Here is a 23,960-nt window from a genome sequence, read left to right as displayed (position 1 = left end):
AGAGCTCATAATAACACAGGGATAAAAACTGTGGTGATGAGTTAAGTATAGTGCGCTTTTTTTGTGGCTTTTTAACTCATTTTCTGAGTATGAGAATAAAATTTTTACGTGGAAGTGCTTCTGATACAGTTTCTATCACACTGCCTGCTGTGCAAGCAAGGCCTCCAACCACAGGAATCCAAAGGCTTAGGCTGTTCCTTTCCAGCGCAGCTGGTGCATATTCAAAGTGCAAAGCCGCCTGGGAATTTCCTAGGAGAAGCTTCTTTTCATGATGAAGCTGGAGTAATCTATTCTTCAGCAGCAGTGACCTCGGTTTTCATGGCCCGGTAACCGAGCAGTTTCATATGATTTGATGTCTTCTTTTTGAGATCAGAAAATTCTCTCATAGATCTTTTCTGAATATCAGGGCAATAAGCAACCTAGGGTTCTCTGATCTTCAAAGGAAACTATAAATAATGACTCCAGGGTCACTGGAAAAAAATTAGTACAAGCAGCAAAAAGTCAGACTCATGCTTCATCTTTTCGATACTGTTTTCTAAAATTCAAGGAAATGAAACTTTAAAAAATGATGTTTGAAAAATAAATAAATAAAAATAAAAAGTGATGTTTGTATTTAAAAATAAATCTAAAAAATAGCATATATCAATCTAACAGAATAAAAGGTCGTACTGGTTACTTCTAGGAAATAAAAGGTAGAAAATACTAACTATAGATTTGATTTCAAATTATATGACATTACAGAAGAAGGGTTGCTTTGCTCTTATCACTTGCGGGTTTGACAGCAGTGGCTAACGTTTATTGAGTACGTACTGAGTGCCTGGGATTATGTCAAGTGTTCTGCATATGGCATGGCAGCATGATTGAGTGTGCGTGCCTGAGTTTAAATGCCAGACATTTCCAATCTGTGTGAGCTCAACAAAATCACTGACCTCTCTGTCTGCCTGTTTCTTTGAAAAATAAGGGCAATAATAGCACTGACATCATAGGATTATTTGAGGATTAAATACATAGCATAGCATAGGTGCTCAGCATATATCAGCAATAATTGCTACTTCACTAAATGTGTGTAACAAATGATGCCTCATTTTCCTCCATTTAACAAGACAGAATATAAAATATAAGAAGTTAGGTTCTTTACCAAGGTCAACTTCCCAGATCAAAACCAGCCCTGTTAAACTCCTCAGCTCTGTCTATGCCTTTATCCACTATAGTACACTGTATTTGCCAAATACAGTGGGGAATTTCAAATTCTTTTTGGATTTGGGAAAATTACAAATGAACAAGTCATATAACTTAAATTAGCACTATGTCACAATAAACAACCATCATAGTTGTCAAATTCAATGCTGATGGCACACAGGGCTCAAGATGAGAGTCCATGGTACAAGCATTTTTGGTTCATCTCTTCAGTCCTTCAGAGAAGGACTTAAGCATAAAGATACGCAGTTTGAAATTTGCATTAAAACAATAATAAAAAAACCTCAGAATACTTCCTTATAACTATTAATGTCTGTAGTTGATTCTCCACTCCTTTATCTTGGTGAGGGAGATTATTTCAGATTTCTGCAAGAGGTGCATGTTATTAAAGTTCATGCATGCTCTGTGATCTGGTTTTCCAATTAAGGAAACTAAATCTGTATTGTTTTGGACTGTTTAATCAAGAGCTAGGATTATGTCTTTGACTACCTGGTACATGGCTGGGCACACTGTCAGTGCACAGAACACAATAAATAATAATCACAATAAATGTGCTAGGGAACTGGCATAGAAGTTGCTTGGATTGATGGATCTCATTTGTTATCCGATATTATTCAACTCCAGTGGAAATTACCATTTGTTTGTAAAGAGATCTCACTTATTTAACTGCAATCCTTAAATATTTTTCTTTCCTTTTGTGATTTATAAGTGTTCTTCAAGTTTGTTTTTCTCTTTTAAAAAATAATATGCTTTTGAGAGGTAGTTAAAAAGATTTAGCTCTGCTTGGAAGCATGCCAAGTAGAAAATCCAGTATCACCAATTTTCTTTCCAATAAAAGATGATGCTTGGAGTGGACTTAAATTCCCAGTCTAACCTCACAGTGTTGGTGAGAGTCTCCAATGCTACTAAATGGAGCGAGGTCAACACTGGGCTGGGATGAATATTTATTGGTGGCAAGAGTAAAAACCAAACCACTGTATGTGACTATAAACAAAGGAGAAAGAGAAGTTTAAAATCAAACAAAAGGATTTTGATTATTTAGGGCCATGTCTTGGTAAAGTGGATGGTTGTGGTCCTTTTCAAAATCTGTCAAGCAATCAGTCTGTATACTTCTCTAACCCCAATTACATGTTCTCGAGAAGTTTGAGAGAAGCCTGGAAAAGAACTAAGAAAAAATTCAAAGAGTTGTCTTAGTAAATTTGTCTTTAAAATTTCTAAACTGTCAACACAGTTCTCTACAGATCAGTTGAAAATTATCTTCGCCCTTTTACTGGTACATGAACACAAAATTTACATACAATCTCAGAAGGTATGAGATTCTTCGAAGGCCAAATATAGATCGAGGGGAGCAGATTAAGAACCAGGTGGGTCCCAGGAGCAGGATTTATACTTTATAGGCTGCAGGTCAGAACACTGTTCAAACAAAATTAGCAGTGCACCTGCAGCAGAACTGTTAGGAGTACAAACTATTGTATAGCTACAGTTTCAGTAGGCTGCAAAGTTCTTCCTTATATGAATTATTTGTTACAACCACCTAGACAGCCAGGTACATAGATTAGGTAACAAAGGGGTAACTATTCTGTGTCTTGTTGCTTACCAGTGTCTGATGTCAATTAGAATTCTATGGCATAAACATGTTCCATCATGAAACATACCCTTGAACCTATTTATTTAGTAGCTCTTTTCCAATGATATAACAAATTTGTGCGTTTGGAAGGTGTCAAGATAGACACCTAGAACAATAGTTCTCAAAGTTTTACAGACTGAGTATCCCTTCTCTGACATACTTGGACCTGGAAGTGTTCGTGTTTCAGAGTTTTCTGGACTTAGAAAAGGTACGTCAATGTTACATCCTTAATCTAAAATCTGAAACTTTTAAGCTTCAGTTTTCAATGTTTTGGAACATTTGGAGTTCAGCTGAGGAAGGCTCGGCCTGTCTGGCCGTGTTGTGCCTGAGGCTATTTCAGGAAGGTTCATGAGGTCCGCCCTTTGCCAATTTATATATTTGTGCGACTCTGAATTTTCTTCATATACTTCAACCAAAACAACATATTGCAACAGATCGCATCCACAAGCAGGTAAGAGGATCTAACCGTCTTCCATTAAGCCAGACATTGAGGAGACTTACAAAGATGGAAAACAATGTCCATCTTCTCACTAAACTTGTTTTAGAAAACAGTAGTGTAAATTTGCAATGCTTTTTTATTTTAAAAGAATTTACAAATATTGAAGAGTTTTGTTTTAACTCCTAAATAATGAATAGCAACAGATATGACTGACCTAAATGGAATCTCTTTGGAGGCCTCACTCAATTTTAATAGAGTTAAAGGGGCCTGGAGACACTTCAGGGGTAGGTGTAGGAGCATGAGGAGCTGAGGAGGACTGTTTCCTCTTGGGGACAGAGCTCCTTGAATAGTACAAAAGTGGACAAGGTGTATGTGGGGATGCTGCAGTCCAACCTACTTGTTTGATCTGCTTGTGTTTGCCCAAAACACAGCTGTCCGGGCAGCACAATTTAGGGAAAGACATCTGAAGAGTCAAGTGGAGCTTTGAATCCTGAAACCAGAAAAGACACCTGCAGGTTGTTGAGTGAAGAACAGAACATTGAAGCTGCTGCTTTTTCTCCGAAAAGAAAGGAAAGCATTTTTGAAGTTCTGCTTTTTTTCTCCTTTTGCCAGATGATACAAGATTTAATTGTTGGATGTTGTAATATTTGTTAATAAAGTTTTTCTTTTATATTTTGGAATACCATTTCAGACCCCCCTCCCCCCCAAATCTTAAAGGGGACAAGTCAGCAGGAGATGGAGAGGAAGCGCCACGCTAGAAGTCTGACTTAGGACTGAACATTTTCTTACTCTGTGCTGAACACCGGCCCCGGTTTCCTGGGGGTAGAGGCGAAACAGCCTGGGTTTTGCAATGAGAAAAAAATCGATTCGGAAGACCTAGTTGTTCTATCTTCTGGGTGATTTAACGTCTCCGGTCTCCTTATCTGTAAAGTGTGGTATTAGCAAGTATCGCACAGGGTGGAGAGGCGTCCTGCGGTCCTCAGGGAGCAGCCAGAAAGCGGCTGCAGGCCCAGGGCGAGCGCAGCCCAACTGAGGAGACAATCCCAGCGCTCAGGGAGGCTGCGGCAGGAGGACTGCGAGTTCGAGCCCGGCCTGGGCAAACTAGAGAGACCCTGTCTCAAAATTTAAGAAAAGCTGAGGACGTAGCTCAGTGCAAAGGCCCTAGGTTCAATGCCCAGTACCGAAAAAATAATAACTGTCAGTAGGGACGCATTAGGGGTCGGTGGCCTCGGGGACCCGAGGGCTAGGCTTGCAGGGAGCCGGGATGCGGAGACCCGTCCCTACCCGCCTTAGTCCGCGCCGGCTCATCGCGCGCTCGCGCATCGATTGGCGCTGCCTGGCGCGGCCGTCGGGCAGGCGGGCGCGGGATCGCCGAGCGCGCGATGAGCGAGCGGTGCGTCCGTCTGACGGCCGGCGGAGGTTCGCGCGGCGCAGCCGGAGCCCAGCCGAGCCCCGTTCGCCCTCGCCGCACCCCGCGCTCCCGCCCTCGATCCCGGAGGCGGCCGTGTGGGCTTCGCGCTCGGGTGGGCGCGGGCGCGCTCTGAGGCGGCGGCGGCGGGAGCGCGCGGGGAACCGGGCCGGCGGCGCGTCTGCCTCCCGCTCCGCCGCCCACGCCATGGCCCGGAGCCCCGCGTGGCCGTGGCTGTGGCTGTGGCTGCTGCTAGCCGGGCTGAGCGGTGAGTGTCCCCGTCCCATCCCCGACCCCGCGCGGGGACGAAGCGCCGGCCGGGGACAAAGGCCCGGAGGGCTCCCGTGCGGGCGCTCCCCTCCGCCCGGGCCCTCGCGTCAAGCGGCCCGCGGCGGCGCCGTCCCGGGGGGCGCTCGGGACGCCCCTTCCGGCTCCGAGCCCCGGGCCCCGGCCACCGCCAGCCGCCTCCCCTCCGCGGGCTCCGGCTTCGCTTCCGGGCTGCGGGAAGCAGAAGTTGCCGCCGCGTACGCTCGCTGCCGAAGTCAGCCCTGTGCACGGACGTGAGGTCCGCGGGCCGTGGGGTGGCGCGGGCGGCGGCGGTCGAGCACCCGGGAGCCGCGTCTCCTGAAAGCCGGCCCCTGTGCTGCTGGTGTGACGGCCACTTAGCCTGAGAAACGATTAGCTCCAGCCGGCGTCCGCTGACAGCCGGAAACGCCCGGGCCCCAGTGAGGCATTAATTTTATTTTGGGGAGGAGGGTGGTTTGGCCCACTTCGGGTGAAGTAAAGTAATCGCCAGTGCCGTCCTTGTGTGGGACCAGAAAACCCAGCGCGTGACTTTTGATTGTTAGTTGCATCAAGTGGCAGCGATTCCTGCTTTCCTGATGACTTGTGGGTTAGGGTCGACACCAGAGATCGATAAGCTATTGTGTCGCCTCTCCCTGCCTGAAGGTGGGTATGGTTCTGCCCTGGGCTGGTGTAATGGATTCGGACAGAAGAGAAAATTCCAGGGTGGTCAGGAATGTCCTGGGCTATGATGAGAATTGAATTTCTGAGATCTGATCTAAATAGATAAGTAAGTGGGCTGCTATTTTAGTAAAACCGGTGTCTTTAGTGTTTGAACTAAAAGTCTTTTGCCTCTAGGGATAAGAGGCTCTGATCCCCATAATTTGTCTTGGTGCTTTTTGTTTTGTTTCGTTTTGTTTCTACTTGTACACAAAGTGATGTCTGTTACGTGCTTCTCAAAGGTTTCTCTCTTTGAGAATTTGTGTTCAGTGAGTAATTGTTAGTAGTCAAAGACGGAAACTCCTGTTTCCAACCGAATGGGACCAGATGATAAAACTAGCAGGTGATCATGCTAAAGGTTGAAGTCTCAAGCCACAGCGAGTTTCAGAGCAATATAACAAAAAAGTAGAAGTGACCCAGGCTGAACACTAAGCTGTCAGCAAAGATGAAAGGAACCCTAGCACCGCAACTAGGAGAGCTCTATAGAGCATGTGCTAGTATGTGTGTTAGAGTATGTATTAGTGAAAACGATAATAATAGGGGATGTGCTAGTGGGATTTAGGCTACTGGAATAGGAAGTAGTTGTTAGGTATTGAGGATGGACCCTGAGAAAGCCATCAGGTAGGCCTCTAGGGCAGACACTAGTTGTAATTTGTGGAACAGTCAGAGTGTTTGTTTTCAGAATGACTTCAGATAAGCTTCATTAAAGCTTCAGAAAGCTCCATTGAAACAACTGAATACTCAGAATAACTTTTTTTTCCCATACCAGGGGTGGAACTCAGGACCTTGCACTTGAGAGGCAGGCAGAACGCCACTGAGCTAAATCCCAGGCTGTACAAGATAACTCTTACAACTCAGTGGCCAGTATTAGGGAATTCCAATACTGTTTTTTACGCAGCGATTCTTGCCTGTTAGGTGCAACATTCAGTTTTTCCAAGTTGTGCCTTGAATCTTTGAAACGTTTCATATACTTTTTTAAAAAAATCCTTTAGTGTTTATACTCAAGTGACCATTTTTTACAAGACTACATTGTAATTCCAAGTTACCTTTCTGGATATCAGAGTCTTATTTGACGCTCTAAGTTGTGTGAAATTACACAATTTAAAATTTATAATGGCCTGCGGTTAATGTCTTCTGGAAGTAATTGTTCAGGAACCAGTGATTCTCTTCCAGGCGCTGCTGTATCTTAACCTAAAAGCAGGGGAGAGGAAGGGCTGACACCCACCTTTCTCTCGGAAGCGAGAAGGGATGAGAGACGTAGGGTGGGCCTGTGAGCTATGTCCTGGGCCTGCTGTGGTGGGGAAAGTGCCTCAGTTTCCCAAGTAGAGATGTTTCTGCTTTACAAATGTGTGGACATTGCCAAATTTTCTGTCTCCCCTCAGCTTGCTTACCTCTCAAAGGCCAGTTTTAATTCTGACATCTCCATTGCTTTATCCTTCAGCTTTCTTTTTGTCTCCCAAGTGAGTGTTCACTGACTTTCACTCAAGCTTGCCTGTAACATACATTTTATGTTGCTGTGGCAGTTCATAGAGAACAAAATAAAGTTTGTGAAATAATACCCTTCCTACCAGTGGTACACTCTGTCTGTTATTCTCTAGTCTGCTTGTTCTCCTTCCCGCTCACCCTTTCTTCTCCACTGGTGTGGACTCACTAATTTTGGACCCATTAGCAGATTATAACACGTAGTCTGATAAACACTGCCCCAGACGAAACCTTAAAGTGTAATTCAGACCAATAGTCTTGAAGAGTTGCCGATGGTTAGTTTGTGGTTGCTTGCTGCCAGAGCATTCCGTAGCAGTGAGAACTCTTCCTGACATGTACAGACGGACCTGTGGTAGGATTCATTTCCAAACTGGTTTTCAGCCTTTTACAGCCATGAGTCTTTATGGTGCATGTACTGTTCTAAATGTTGTGCTAGCGTATAATATGTTTGCATTTTAGAGCTAATGGATGAAACTTTTTCCATGCATTTTTATGGAACATTCAACAGCACTTAAAAAAAGTTTCCACCTTCAGAATAGACTAGAAGCTCTAATCTTAGAAAAGTTGTAGAAATGGAACGTAAGAAAAAAAAACTAAGCTGGATACCAGTTACTTCTAAAGAAGTCAAGGTTGATTACATAAAATACGTTGAATAAAACTAAATGAATTGCTTAACATAAGCCCTTCCTTGAGTTCAGAATCTAAATTCTGTCCATATTTTAGGGGAGAAATGAAGGTAGGCAGATGCATTCCACAGAGTTCTAGGTGGTTATTGGGCAGAGGTATTGAGATGACCACTTTTAGAGGGGCAGCTGTGTTCCAGCAGGAGTACAGAGATTTGAATGATGTAGATAGTAAGTGATTTTCAAAGTAAAATTTAGCAAGTCTTTAAAGAAAGTGTAAGAGGGATGTTAGACTGAAAAGGGAGCAGCAGTTCAAATGTTAAAATAGTTTTTGTGAGTAGAAAATTTAAAGCTTATCAAGAAATAAAGGGAACGGGAAGTTTTTGTTTCTGATCTGAGTTGTTTTGCTGTTGCTTTGTTGTGTGTTTTGTTTTTCTTCAATTAGTGATATTAACAATTTAAATAATGCAAGTAAAGTAAAAAAGAAGCAAATGTATGAAATACAGGTGAGATTATACAGATTTAAGCAATAGAAAATGTTTTGACTTTAGAATTTTAGAATGAATGTTCATCCTTGCTGCAAATCTGTATAGGTTAAAAGTTGTTTTAAATTCAGGAATTGAAGTTGGATTGATGATCTGTAATTTCTAAGGTTACCTTTCCCTTCTGTTTCTCCTCAGTCTCTACCCCTTTTTACAGGAGAGATTAGTGAGAGACACACACTACTGACTCATGTTTTCCAAGACTTAGAATTTGATTCTTTAAGTTAGCACTCCACCTGTTCAGGTGCATGTCATCTTTCTAAGTAGGTTTAAATGTGTATAATTTCAATACTGATTATTAGCTTTGGGAATTCTCACCATCTAAGCTATAAAAGGGAGAGAAGGGAACTAATGCTTATTCAGCTTGTAGCATTTATTCAGGTACAGGGACTGTGCTCACTGACAGTTTCCAGTAGTTCTCATCTAGCAACCCTACAAGGTGTTGACTCCTTTCTAATGGAAGAGAAAATTGAAGCTCTGAGAAGCTGTGGCTTAGCTGAGACCAAAGAGAGTCAGTAATAGAGTCAGGATTGCAACCTAGTCCTGTTTCTTCACTTATTAATCCATTTAATAAATATTTGTTGAGCAATTGCTCATGTCTATTACTGTTGGATACAGAAACCTGATAGACATAGTTTTTGCCGTCCTGGAGCTTAATCAGTCTAGTTAATGAGTTGTAATAATTTCTGCAGCAGAAACAAAGGGCAGAGACAAAAAATAACAGTGGTTGGGGGATGGTTTCTTTGACGGGACATTTGTAAGACCTAAAGGCTAGCTACCCATGATAGGGTTGTAGTAAGAGAAATTTGCATATGGCAGCAACATATGAAAGGCCAGGAACAGCAGGGAGCAGTGGTTAAAGAGTCAGTGTGTTGCAGTGAGTTAAAATCACAGTAGCTGGAGCATGGTGGTCCATAGGGAGAGGGACTGGATGAGGTGAGAATGATATGCAGGACCTGAGGCTTTGGAAGCTATGGCAGCTTGGGTCTTAAGTATTAATTGTGAAGAGGTTTAAGGGGCATAATGTGATTTATATCGTGAAACAGTCACTTTTGTTAGTATGTGAAGTATCGTGAAGTAGGCAGGAATAGAAATGGGATGGTTAGTTAGGAGACTGGCTGTAATCCACGTGAGAGACACAGGAGCTTGACCAAGGTAGTAGTAGTGGAGATCCCCCCCATTAAGTTTATTGGTACATTTTAGGTATAAAATACAGTTACATACATCATTGGGATCTTGTACCATTACATGAGTATCTTGGTTCTCATTTTTTTCCCCCTTCCCCTGCCCTCCCTTCACCCCCTCCACCCTTCCCTATTTGAAAAGATTTTGTTTCCATTTTTTTCCTTTTCCCTTCTTTCCTTTCCCCTGCCCCTCCCACTTCCCCTGCTCCTTTAGACCTTTACTCCTATTACACAATATCAATTATACATTTTTAAAATCAAAATATCAAGACCTAGGAGACATTACCACAGATTTTACAGAATTTAAAAGGATATAGAAAGCATATTTCAAAAATCTGTTTTGAAATAAATTTGACAACTTCTAAGAAGTACCTTGGAAGACAAATTAATGAAACTAACTCTGGAGGAAATATAAAATTTGAATAGCGCCTATTAAAGAAAGTATATTCCTAGCCTGAAAACCTACCTATATGACAACAACAGACTCTTATACATTTTAACTGATAAATTATATCAAAAATTTAAAGCAGAAAAAAAAAAGGAACACTTCTCCCCTCATTTTAGGAACTCAACATTGTGCTAATCCTAAAACTGGATAAAGATAATAGAAGAAAAAAGTATGAACATAGATAGAAATTTGTTTAACAGAACAAACTCTTGGAAGTCAGATCTGGCAGGATGGTAGAAAGTGGTTTTGTTATAGGGATGGAAGTGTTGGTTCAGCATTGGAAGATCCACCCCCAAAAGTCATCATTTTAACAGAGGAAAGGAAAAAGCCATATGATCCTGTCACTAGTTGGAGAAAAAGTATTGGACTAAATTCCACAGCAGTTCATGGTAAAAGCTATCAGGAGACTAAAAGTAGAACAGAAACTTCTCAACAGATTAAAGACATGTACTCCATACTTCCAGTGAGAATGCCTTATATAAAGGGAGAAGATACAATGCTTTCTCCTTAAGGTGGGGAACAAGGGCAGATATGCTTACTCTTTATCTGTCCATTAAACTTTGAAACCTAGGCCCAAACCAAAATAGTCTGGCAATAAAATGACACAATTAGGATTGGCAAGGTAGAAGCAAAATTTTTTTTTTCGTACCTGGGATCGAACTCAGATCCTTGCGCTTGCGCAGCAGGCGGCAAAACCACTGAGCTAAATTCCCGACCCCGCAAAATCTTTATATGTAGATGAAATGATCATCTACAGAGAAAATACTAAGAAATCTCTAGGAGGCCCTAGTACTTGTACTTGAATTTAGCAGGATTAGAAAACACAAGGTATATATAAAAACTCAGGTCTATGTATACTTTCTATAAATGAAGAATTGGATATAGAAATTTAAAAGTTATGTAGGAGTACAAAGGACCTAGAAAAGTAAAAAGAAGAAGAAAAAAAAACAGTGTTGGAAGACGTTTAGTACCTAATTTTAAGACTTCTTCCAAAGTTACAGTAATCAAGGCAGTGTTGGTGTAAGGGAAGACATATAGATCATTGGAATAAAACAGAGAATCTAGAAATAGAACCACACATACATGGTCCACTGAGTTTTGAAAGATTATTTAACATTAGCATTTTATAGAATATAAACTCAATTCAAGAGCCGAGGAAAAGATAGTTTTCAGCAAACGGCACTACAACACCTGGTATATGTATATAAAAAATTAACCGTAACCCTTTTTTTCCATACATGAAAATAACTTGAAGGGATCTATGAACCTAAATAAGAAAGCCTAAAAGTATAAAACTTTAAAAGAAATTATAAGGGAAAATGTTTATGAATTTAGGGTAGGCAAGAACTACCTAGGATACAAAAAACATGATATATAAAAGAAAAAAATTGATAAATGAGATTCCATCAAAATTTAGAACTTTAAATGACATCATTAAAATGAAAAGTAGTCCTTAAACAGACCATATTTACAATGTATATAACCTATGGCCAGAATATATAAAGAAGTCTTACAGCTCATTAATAGACAACCCAATTAAAAAGTAGACATAAGAAGATAATAAATAGCCAGTACAGCACAAGAAAAGGTGTGCAACTCTAGAATCAGAGAAATACTAATCAGTACAATAACAAGATTGAATTATACACTCATTAGGGAGATGAAGTTAAAAGTTTTAAAAGCCTTGTCATGACTTTTTCTTTTTGTTGGATTCTCCCCCTTTGCGTTTAATTTGTCACGCCCAATGGATTCATTCTGCTGGGCTTCCTGGGGTTGTGATCCTCATTGTCTTTTCCTAGGATATTGTCTAAAATTTTTTGGAGTGCTGGTTTGGTATTCATGAAGTTCCTGAGGTGCTCTTTATCATGCAAGTATCTTATTTCTCCATCAATTTTGAAAGATAGTTTTGCAGGGTACATCAATCTGGGTTGGAGGCTGTTTTCCTGTAGGGCTGGAAATATCTCACTCTAAGCTCTTCTTGCCTTGAGGGTTTGCGTTGAGAAGTCTGCTGTGATTCTGATGGGCTTTCCTTTGTATGTGATTTGTTTCTTTTCTCTCACTGCATGTAGAATTTTGTTCTTCTGTTGGGATTCTGGAATCCTATTATATGCCTATGTGTAGATTTTTTTTTGATCAAGGCTAGTCCTATATGCCTCACTTATCTGTATGTCAAGTTCTTTTCCCCTGCTTGGGAAGTTTTCTGCCATCACTTGTGTGAACAGATTTTTTATGTCATCTGCACTCTCTCCTCTTTCTTCATTGACTCCAATCAGTCTTATGTTAGTCTTCTTTGCATTGTCTAGCAGCTGCTGGATTGATTTCTCGTGCTCCCTTACAATTTTAAAGCAATTTTTCTTTTCCTGGTCACTAATTGCAATCTTATCTTCTATATGTGAAATTCTATCCTCATATTGGTTCATTCTGCTGCACAGACTTTCGATGGAGTTTTTAATCTCCTGGAAATCTGTTTGCATCTGCTTTATGGATTCCATTTGTTTCCTGTGTTTCCATTTGTTTTATCTGTGTTCTCTCTAGATTTATTAATCATGTCTTGCACTATGAGCACAATCTTTGCTGTTATCTTAGTAATTATTGCTGATTTCATTTTTCCCAGATCCTCTTTTGTTGCCATTTCAGAGAGCCCAGGTGGTTGAGTATCAGATGGTTCCATCTCATTTCCCTTTAGGGTTGCCTTAGGTGATCTGGAAGTCTGCTTTTGAGGCTTGTTTATGTGTCTTCTCATTTCCAGGGGTGGGGGTGCTTCTGGCACCGGAGCGGCTCACCTTCTCTGCCCTAGGAGTGTGGAATGGCAGCAGAGGAGCCTCCTTCCGTGTGCTGGAGATTTACTTTTGATAGGAAAGAGAATGATCCTCTTTTGTCATAGGAGGGAAGTAGGGAAATATTGGTGTAACTGTACTCACACCTATAGGTATTGAAGTAGGGAGATGGAGATTATGGCTGATTGTGCCTGTTTTCTCAAACTAATATGATATGAAAAAGAGTGAAGAGGGGAAATAGGTTGAAGGTGATTGCTTTTTTCTTTTCTTTTTCTGTACTGAGGTTTAAAACCAGGGAGTGCTGAGCTACATCCTAGCCCTTTTTATTTTGTTTTGAGACATAATCTTGCCAAATTGCCCAGACTGGCCTTGAATTTGTGATCCTCCTGCCTCAGCCTCTCAAGTAGCTGGGAGTACAGAAGTGTAGCACCATGCTTAGAACATCTTTGACTCTTGGGAAGTTAAATTTCTGTTACTTAAGCTAGAGAAGACTAACAGGCAGTTTAAGAAGGGATCTTGTGACTGGGTGGACCGAAGATGAGAAGGAGGCATGAGGAGCTAAGAAAGAGAGTCTAAGAAGGGCCCTGTGGAGGACCTCGCTCTCGGGGCTGGCACTTGTGTCAGTGGAGGAGGTGCAGAAGGAAACCTCCTACAGCCCTTAGGGTTCTTCTGGAAGAAGCAAAGAGTGGGACCGAGCTGGATTCTGAGTACCTTTGTTGCCCCAGTTGAGCACTTTACACCTGTGTGATCAATGAAATTGTTTAGTGTCTTTGGGAAGTCAAGACTGTATTAGGCTGGTAAATTTCAGAACATATTTAGAAGAATAGGTGACCTTTTATGTTTTTTCTGGATTGTATGGCTTATTTATAGAAGCTATAACTTTAGAAGGTCCCAAACTTAAAAGTAAGTGAATCTGTCAGAACAGTTTTCTAGTTTTCCTCGTAAACATTTGATAACTCACTGCCCTGCAAGTGTCAGTGTGAAGAGGAAAATTGTTTTACACTGATGTCCTTACCATCGAAGGAGACTAACTTGATACTTACCTTTTTTTTCTTGTCTTTTCTTTTTTCCGGTACCGGGGATTGAACTTGGGTCTTTGTGCTGGCCAGGCAGGCGGCAGAACCACTGAGCTAAATCCCCGGCCCTATACTTACCTTTAATTCACTTACATTTTGGCTTTTAGGGAAATGAAAAATAGTGCTAATTTTTTGGTATTAGAATTAAATCGAACATAGCAGGATGTTTTGGTGGTTGAACTTTACCTTTTCAAATATGAAGAGAGGAGTAAGCCTTTTTTCAGACAACTTCATTAGTAGTTAAAACATCTTTTCGGTTTTAAGTGTCTGTTTCAGGAAAATATAAGATGAATCTTTGTATTTGATTCTGAAATATAATTCACTTTCTTCAAATTGTGATTGCCTTTTCTCATGACACTAAAACCTTTTATTGTTAGACTACAGAACATCTTTGCGAAAAATGCTGTGATCAGTAGGTGCCATGTGAAGTAGCTGTTTATCATTATTATTATTATTATTATTATTATTATTAGGAAAAACAAAAGCTTTGAAAGTGTGTTTTGCCGAGAGCTCACACACACCTCTTCTGGTGCTGTCTCCGTAGAGAGGGCTTTTTCTCTTCCTGCATTGCTGCAGCAGCCCTGACTGGACTTGGATCTGGTCTTGTTCTGGGTCATTAGGTGACACAGAGAGCAGCAGGGTGACTTTTTTGAAATACAGATCTGACTGTGTAACTTTCATGTTAAAGCCCCAGCAGCAGTCCCGTCCTAAACAGCTGTGTCTCCCTGGAGCCCTCAGCTGCAGCTGCACTCACCTGGTCGCTCTGTCTCCAGTCGCTGGCCCTCGCCCGCCTTGTGTCCCTGCCTTCCTGCTCTTCTGTCTCCTGGCCACATGCTCAGTCCCTTCTGTCCCTCTCCCCGCTTTGTCTTCCTTCCTCCACGGCTGTATTCACCAGGCCGACTCCTGCTTGTCCTTTAGATGCTGCCACCTTTGAGGAGCTTTTCTTGGCTCCTCAAAACTGGGAGCCCTTCTTAATTACAGAGAAGCCTCAAATTCGAGTCATGTAGTTTTAAATTTCCATTAGCCAAAAAAAGGACAAACTGATGAAATTAATGCTTAAGTATATTTAACCCAATTATCTAAAATACTATTGTTTTAACATATTCGATAAAAACCATAAATAACACAATCAATAAAAGTAACTATTAATGAGATATTCTGATTTGTTTTACATTCTAAGCCTTCAAAATCCAGTGGAAATTTAAAATTAATAGCTCATCTCAGTTAAGCTACCATGTTTCAAATGCTCATTAGCCACTTTGAAAACTAGTACCTATTAAAGTTGAGTATAATCACGCCCTCCTACGTATGAACTCATGAAAAGTAGGCACATAATTTATGTACCAAAGACATGTGCAGACCTGTTCATAGCACCTTATTTGTTACTGCCCCAGACTAGGATCAGCCCTCATGTGCATCAGCAGTAGACTCCGTGAGTGAACTGTGGTAAATGAACATAAGGGAATAGAGTCTAGTAGCATTGCCCACACTTGTAGGCCTCAGGGTTCCACAGTTTTGTGGGGCTCCAAAGAATGCTTTTAAATGAGAGGGCTAGACATTTTAAACAATATTAGAAGTTAAAATTGAAAAATTGTTAAAATATTAATCCATTTACACTGACAGTAAGAAACCCATTACATATCACCATAAACATTATGCTAAATAAAAATGTGTAAAATGACAATATATTTTCAAACCAAAAAATTTAACACAGAGTAGAACTGTTTTACACTTAGCCAAATTATTATAGAGATAGAGTGATGTATAGCCAGACAATACAGTACTTGCTGAATAAAAGAATTTGTAACTGGAGTACATTACATTTGTGTGATTCTTAATATTTTTTTGGCATTAGTGAAAATACCATGCTGGTATTGATTCATTTTAATCAAGTTGGCAGTGATTCATTTTAATTTGCTGGAATACATTTACTAGTCTTTTTTAGACTTTGCATTTATGAGATCCAGTCTGTAGTTAGTCTTTACTTTCCTCCTTCCTCCATCCCTTTTCTTTTTCTCTCCTGTAACTTAATCTCCCCTCTGAGTTTTATATCTGTTCATTCTTTTAAATGCACTTGGATTCTTTTGTTGTTGTTGATTTCAATGGTCAGGAGCAGTATAAAAGATTTTAGTGTCCCAGTTGTGATTATTTTGCCTTTTAAGATTAGGAAAGGAGACTTGTATTTGGTTATTAACTGTATAGGTACTATTATAGGAAAGGAAAAGGAGTAGTTTGTATTCGTAAGAGCCAGTGAGAGAAATGTTTTCATTCCTAGTGTGGTTAACTGTTATTTCAGTGAGCAAGATGATAGAGACAAGCCTATGAAGTAGATCCCCTCTTGTTACTAGACTTAGGACCGAAGAAGTTAGTAAGCTACCTTAGTAGGGATGAGTTAGTCAGGTGAGAAGTGGACTCAGCTGGAAAGGTGAGACGCTGGAGCGCCTAAGTTTCAGCTGAGAAAACATCCAGTTTTCTCTCTAGCATTGTTACAGAAGTTCCTTTGAGCATCCAATAAAATGGTTGGATACAGATGAATATAGATAAAATTGCATAGATTAAATCTGCCTAAGGTTCAATTCCGCATTACTTTTTTCACTGAATTAAAGTAAGGGGGTAGGTGTTTGATTTTTTATTTTGTCTTATTCTCTGACCTAAGTAGAGGGTTAGCTGCAATAAGTGTTATGTTTTGTGCATGGTGCCTCTGGAAAAATAACTTTATTTTTTTCAGTTTCTTGAGTCAATTTTGACAATTTGTATTTTCCTAAAATAGTGTTATTTCATCAACATTTCCATATTTGTTTTAAAGTTATAAATAATATTCTCTTAAAAATGTTTTCTATACCTGTGATTCTGTCACTCTTGTTTTCTTAATAACCATCTGTCTTGTTTCTGCCATTGCTTTCTTGAACAGATTTGCCATGTTTCCCTGTTTTAAATGTTCTCAGAGAATTAGGTTTTGGCTTGGTTTGATGGTGTACTGATTTCCTTGTTTTTTAGATTTTATTACTATTGTTTATTTTGTTGGGTTTCTAGCTTTTAAGGTTACTGATTTTTAATTTTTTTAAATTTTATTTTAATATTATGGTGTAACATTGACAGCTTTCCCTTTTGGTGTAAAGTTCACATAGCCACCATCAAATTTGGGATACAAACAGTTCTGTGAGCCCGGAAATCTCGCTATCCCTTTCTAGCCTCACCCTCTGCCTACCTGTAATAACCCTGCTGATGACTGGTGTATTTATTACCATGGCTTGTCTTTTTGAGAAGGTCCTGTATCCGAGATCGTATACCGTGTAACCATTGGAGCCTGGCTGCTGCTACTCAGTGCCGGGTCTTGGAGATGCATGGATCAGTATTTCATGGATTTTTACTGCTGAGCAGAATGCCCTTGTGTGGATATGCTGAAATTTTACCCATTCATTTGTTGAAGCACATTTGAGTGTTTTCAGTTTAGGGCTATCACTAAGCTGCTGTAAGGATTCATATACAGGTTTTTGTGTGGATGTATGTTTTTACTTCATTAGGGTGAATTTTAAGTATATGGGAACTTTAAGAGAAGTACCAAATCATTTTCCAAAGTTAATAGTGAGCATCCTAACCAGTAAGAGGTGAGAGTGCCACATACTCTGGCACCAACTCTCGGTATTCTCTGTACTTTTTATTTTTGTCATTTTAAAAGTTGTGTAGTGGCAACTCTTTTTTTTTTGTACTGGGGATCGAACTCAGGTCCTTGCACTTGTGCAGCAGGTACAGAAACCACTGAGCTAAATCCCCGGCCCTGTAGTGGCAACTCTTGATTTGAATTTTTTTTTCATTCCCTGTCAATCAACTTTATTTCCAAACAGAAATCCGTACACAATTTAATATAGATTGGTTCTGTTTGACTTTTTTTAATGGCTGATGATATTGAACATCTTTTGGCAGGCTATTTTTGCCATTTGGGTGAAATGTTGAAGTCTGTTACCCATTTTAAATTTTCTTTTTTTTTTTAGTTTTGATAAGTCTTATATATTTTTCCCTCAGAATCTATAGTTTGTGTTTTTATTCTCTAGGTAGTACCATTGGCAGAGCAAAACATTTTTATATTCGGTGTTGAATTTACCGATTTTTAAATTTTATGCAGTATGTTTTAATGTCATTTCCAAAAACTCTTCATCTAATCCAAGATCAAAATTTTCTGTTTTTTCTAAACATGTTTATGTTTTATGTTACACATTTAGGTCTAAAGATTTATCTTTTTTTAATAAGGTGTGAGATTTGTAAAGAGATTCCATTTTTGCATGTGAATAGCCAATTGTTTGAACATCATGTGTTGGAAAAATTATCCTGTCTTCACATTGAGCTGCCTCTGCTCCTGTCAAGACCATGTGGCCCCTTTGCCTGCTCTCTTTCTGGCCTCTTCCATCTGCTCCATTGTTCTGTGTGAATCTCTTTGGCATTACCCAATTGTCTTGATTGCTGTAGCTTTTTAGTATGTTTTTACGCGGGGCAGTATAGTCTCTTCAATTTTATTGTTGAAGATTTTTAATTATTTTAATTCCTTTTCCCTCCTATGCCCACATTTTAGAATCAGCTTGTCTTTATCTATAAAATACCCTGCTAGAATTTTGAATGGTGTATTGGGTTAAAGTTATAGAGCTTTTTTTTTTTTTGGTACTGGGGATTGAACTCAGGACCTTGAGCTTGTGAGGCAGATGCGGCACCACCGAGCTAGATCCATGACCCTATAGAACACTTTTGAAGCATTTATATCATCACTGTGTTGAATTTTCTAATTCACAAATACAAGATCTCTGATTTATCTAAGTCTTTGTTTTCTTTTTCTAGTGATTTGTAGTTTTTTCATATGGATATAGATCCAGTATTTTATATTTATACATATTTCATTTGGGGGAGCTTTTTTTTCTAGGTTAACACTGAGCAGGTTTGTTGAGTTGGAATTCACTAAAATATTTAATTCAGTGAGTTTGTTACATTCAGAGTTGTGCAGGTGCAGACGTCACTCCAGTTTGAGAAGAAGCTGCTTGAAAGTTTAACATTCTTAAATTTTTGTTTTCAGTTTTTCTTCAGTTGTCTATATGAATTGTGATTCCTTGCTTGTTAGCTCTAGGAGTATTTATGCAGATTTCCCCAGAAATTTCCACATAATTATTTCATCTGTGGACAAGGACGGTGGTATTTTTGTCTCTCCAAACTCTGTCAGTTCAGGGTGGTGAGAGTGCCTGCCTTGTTTCCATCATGGCAGGAAAGCACTCAGTCCCACCCCGAGAACATTGACTGTGGGGCTGTAGGTGTCTTTGCCAAGCTAAGGAAGCTCCTTTGTATGGACTCCTTATGTGCCGGGAGTTTTCATCACGAGTGGATGTTGGATTTTGAAAAAAATACTTTTTCTACATCTTTCTGACATTATGTGATTCTTTTTTCTTTGTAGACTGGTGAATTGCATTGGTTGACTTTTAAATATTCTCAGGATAAATCACTTGGTTATAGTGTATTATCCTTTTTTTAAAAAAACAGCAGTTTTATGCGGTGAACTTAAGCCTTTCAGAGTTGTTTTTAGTATAGTCAGAGTTATACAACCATCACCACTATGTAATTTCAGAATATTTGCATCAGCTCGGAAGGAAATCCTGTACCTATTAAAGGGCTTTTACGGGCTTTTTTGTTTTGTTTTGTTACTTTTTCCTCCCTTTCCTGTTGCTCTTGGCAACCATGAATTGACTTTCTATCACTATAGACTTGCCTATTTTGAATACTTTATATAGATAAAATCATTCTGTGTCTGGCTTCTTCTACTTAGCATAGTATTTTTATGATTTGTTCATGTTGTAGCATAACCCAGTACTTAATTCTTTTTTGGCCAAATAATATTCCATTCTCTTGGGTATAGCACATTTATTTATCAGTTGACAGATGGGGTAACTTGCACTTTTTAGCTAATACTGCTGTACAGATTGGGTACAGTTTTTTGTGTAAACGTGTATTTTTAGTTCTCTTGGGTACACCTTCTCTTTAGTTCTCTTGGGGACTCCTCTATAGAGGAGTTGAATTTCTAGCTCCTAGCGTAACTGTGTGTACCTTTTTGAAGAACTTAAAGCTGTTTCCAAGTGGTGGTCCTGTCTTACCTTCCCACTGGCAGTGTGTGTGAGTTCCATTTTCTCCACATTCCTACCAGGGCTCTGTTGTCTTTTGGTCATAGGTGTCACAGTGAAGTGTGTCATGTGGTTTTTATTAGCATTTCACTAATAAATAATGTTGAGGTTCTTTCCATGTGTTTCTTGACCTTTTGTATATACACTGGAGAAATGTCTGTTCAAATCCTTTGCCCATTTCTTAAGTGGTTAATTTTTTTTTTTATTACATTGTAAGAGTTCGGTGATTTGGAAATATTTTCCATGTTCTGTAGTTTGTCTTTTCATTTTCTTATATGCCTGTCTTTCAACACACAAGTGTTTTTGATTTTGACACAGTATATCTGTTTTCTTTTGTTGCTTGTGCCATACCTAAGAGTTTTCCTAATCTCAGGTCCAGAAGACTTGCACTTGTGTTTTCTAAGAGTTTTATAGTTTAGCCCTTAGCAATGGTATTTTGACCTGGGTTTTTTTGTTTCTTCTTTCTTTCAGTATGGCTAGATTGGGGTCAGTTCATTCTTTTGTATTTGGCTTCCTATTGTCTCAGCATTATTTGTGGAAAACACCATTCTTTCCCCATTTTTGACACCCTTGTCAAAAAAAAAAAAATTAACTGACTGTAATTCTGTTTACCTCCCAGCTCTCAGTTTTGTTCCATTTGCATAAATATCTATAGACATCTGTGTGTCCTGATGTTAATTCCATAGACTCCTCATTATTGCAGCTTTGTACATTTTTTTTTTAATTTAATTTTTTTTTGGTACTGGGGATCGAACTCAGGTCCTTGCGCTTGCGAACCAGGCGGCGGAACCACTGAGCTAAATCCCCGGCCTGTACATTTTGAAATCAGGAAACGTGGGTCCTAAGTTTGTAATAGCTATATCTTGGAAACAGCCTAAATACCCATCAACTGTTGATTAGATAAAGAAGATGTGGTTTTTTTTATTATAAAATGGAGTACTACTCAGCCATAAGGAAAGATAAACTAGAGACATGGCTAAATGGATGTACCTTGAGACCACACTCTTAAGTGAAATAAACAGAACACACATGTGTAAATACCAAATTGTTTCTCTGGTGTGAGAAACTGAGAGTGTAAATGAGGATCAAAATGTGTAATAGATATTGTGAAATAAGAAGAAAATGTTCAGAGCTGGGGATTTAGCTCAGTGGTTTCGCCACCTGCTGTGCAAGCTCAAGGACCCAAGTTCAATCCCTGATACCAAAAAAAAAGAAAATGTTCAAAGGGGAAGGGGAACTAGGGAAAGGAAAGGAGAAAAAAAAAAAAATGAGAAAAGAAGGAAAAAATGGAAACAAAGCTTTTGTAAATAGGGAGGGGTGGAGGGGTTGAAGGAAGGAAAAGAGAATGGGAAAAAATAAGAATCAAGATAGATCATGTACAGATACAAATTCCCAGTGATGAATGTGATCATAATGTATAACTAAAATGTACCAATAAACTTAATGAAAGAAAAAGAAATGTAGGTCCTCCACTTTGTTCATCTTTTTCAGTATTGTTTAGAAATTTTGTATTCCTTGAATTGCCATATGAATTTTAGGGTTAGCTCCTCGAGGGGGAGCAGGTGGCTAAGATTTTGATGTGGACTATATTGAGTCTGTAAGAGCAGTGGGAAGAATTGCTGTCTTACCGATTTTAGACCTGACCCGTGAAAATGTGTTGTCTTTCCACTTATGTAAGTCTTTAATTTCTTTCAACAATGCTTTGTAGTTTCAGATTATAACTTTTGCATTTCTTTTGTTAAATTTATTTATATTTTTTTACATACTATTCTAAATGGAATTTTAAAGTTTTGATATTTGGCATTGCTGGTACAAAAGAATATATTTTTTCTTGTGGCCTTTGACTTTGCTGAACTTGATTATTAACCTAAATAGATTTTTATTTATATGAATTCCTTAGGGTTTTTCATATACATGGTCATGTCATATTTGTAAGTAGAGATACTTCATCCCTTCCAATCTAGATGGTTTTTCCCCCATACCTATTTGTCCCTACTAAAGCTTCCTAGTGCAGTGTTGAATAGAAATGACAAGAGCAGACATCCTTGTTTTTATTTATAGTCACCTTTAAATGATTGTATTAAAATCATTTTACTATTACTGAAACAGGGAAGATGGGAGGATGGGAGAACTTCTTGTTTGAAAACTTCTATTATGAGAACTTCTATTTTGTTTGAAATTTTACATAATAAAGCTAAAACTAAGGTTAAAATTCCCTTAGAATTCCATTTTCACCACCATTCTCAACAATACTTTAACTTCCTTAGATTTTCTTCTCCCTTTTCCTTATGTTGTTGTTTTGTCTGTCCCACATCATTTTTCTTGAAGTCATCAATCAGGTTGATTTTGTTGAAGTGTGCTCTTTAATTGTTTGTCCTCTCCTCTCTCCTCCCAGAAAAGGGTTGCCTGGGTTATAGGTATTCTCAGATGTACTTAGCTAAAAAAAAATTTTTTTTTATTTTGCCCTCACACTTTTTTTTGGGGGGGGTACTTGGGATTGAACTCGGGTCTTTGCACAGGCGGCGGAACCACTGAGCTAAATCCCAGCCCTACCCTCACACTTTTATAATGACTTGGTTGGTTTAGGATTCTGTATATATTACTTTATCATCTTGTAACTTTAAATTACCTTATTCTTGTACTTTTGCTCTTTCATAACCTTATAATTACCTTGGTATTTGGAGTTTACAGTTTTCACCAGTTTATATATATATATATATATATATATATATATATATATGTCTAGTCATTATTACTTTGGTATTTGGTGGACCATTATATACGAGGTATAAAGTAAAACTACAGTAAATATTTAAATAAAATCATTACAGTGAAAGATACATTGCCATCAATTCCCCTCAAAATACTGCCCTCGACCTCAAATACACTAATCTTACCACTCTTGCACTTTCTGAAGCAGATCTTTAAGTTTTTAGTTATGTTGTCATGGCTGCCTACATATTGAATCCATTCAAAATGTTTACCTTTCATGGTCATTTTGACTTTGGGAAAGAACCAGAAGTCACACCATTCCAGATACGGTGAATAAGGTGGATGAGGACACAGGTTATGTTTTTACGAGCTGCCTTTCCATTGGATGGCACTCAGCAGCAATATTCACTGTATTTTTTTTCCTATCACATCTCATAAAGACACGAAAGAAAACTTCAGAACAGCTTCAGAAAGTGGCAAGAATGATGGGATAAGTGTGTTTAAAGTGAGGGGTCGTATCATGAGGGGGATTAATGGCAATGCATCTTTTACTATAATACATTTTAAATTGTAAATATGTACTATAATTTTGATCATGTATGTGCATACTGAACTTTTCCCAAAATATATATTATTTGTATATTTGTACAAATATATGCACACATCCATACTTATTATGGAAGTGTACATATAGATGTGTACATATGCACGTTTACGTTCTATCCTTTAAGTTCTCTCTTTGTAGAACTTCTACTGAATATTGGATACTCTAACTTTCTTGTTTTGTCTCTTAGACTTTTATGTTTTCGTCTTTTAATTCTACAATTTAAAGATTCTGCAGTATAGTCTTCTAAATTATAATTTATCGCTAGTGTCTGTTTGCAAAGACTTCTGTTTTATGGCAGTTTGTTTTATCTTAGCTGTGGAGTGATTTGTCTTTCTCACTTCTGCTGTGCTCTTACCCCATCCTTGAGAATATGTTAGGAACTGTAGGACCTTTCCTCAGAAAATAGTTCAATAAGAACATTCACAGAATATTTTGTAAACAATGTCATGTGGTTCCAGAACTTCTAGAAGCTCATTCATGAAACTTAGATTCTTGGTATTCAAAGTGCCTTTGTGATACCAGCTGCTTGGTACCACCTGGGATCATGTTGGAAATGCAGAATCTCAAGCTCTACCCTGGATACTGAGTTAGAATCTCCATTTTAACAGGATCATCAGGTGTTGTTTCATATTTACATTTGAGAAGCAGTGCTTCTGTACCACAGATTAGGAACCCCTATATTGA

The 23,960-nt window shown here is 38.9% G+C and overlaps 1 protein-coding gene across 2 annotated transcripts in view; it reads left to right on the top strand.

Annotated features, from left to right (window-relative positions):
- Positions 1–4,646: 4,646 nt before the first annotated feature.
- Lrp12 (LDL receptor related protein 12) overlaps positions 4,647–23,960 on the top strand; it is a 75,079-nt gene continuing 55,765 nt past the window's right edge. Inside the window, exon 1 of one of the 2 annotated variants that reach the window (XM_021262803.2) lies at positions 4,647–4,939. In XM_021262803.2, coding sequence (XP_021118462.1) covers positions 4,879–4,939 — 61 coding nt within the window. In that variant the 5' untranslated portion in view covers positions 4,647–4,878. Of the gene's footprint in view, positions 4,940–4,982; positions 5,620–23,960 lie in introns of those variants that run through there. The other variant, XM_004850272.4, reaches the window with a different exon arrangement.

The sequence above is a fragment of the Heterocephalus glaber genome, unplaced genomic scaffold, assembly GCF_053883595.1.
Source record: "Heterocephalus glaber isolate CG9 unplaced genomic scaffold, H.glaber_assembly_v1.0 deba00001556, whole genome shotgun sequence".
Taxonomy (NCBI): Eukaryota; Metazoa; Chordata; class Mammalia; order Rodentia; family Bathyergidae; genus Heterocephalus; species Heterocephalus glaber.
Note: the sequence above shows the minus strand (reverse complement) of the source record. Positions and strands in the feature narration are given on the sequence as shown.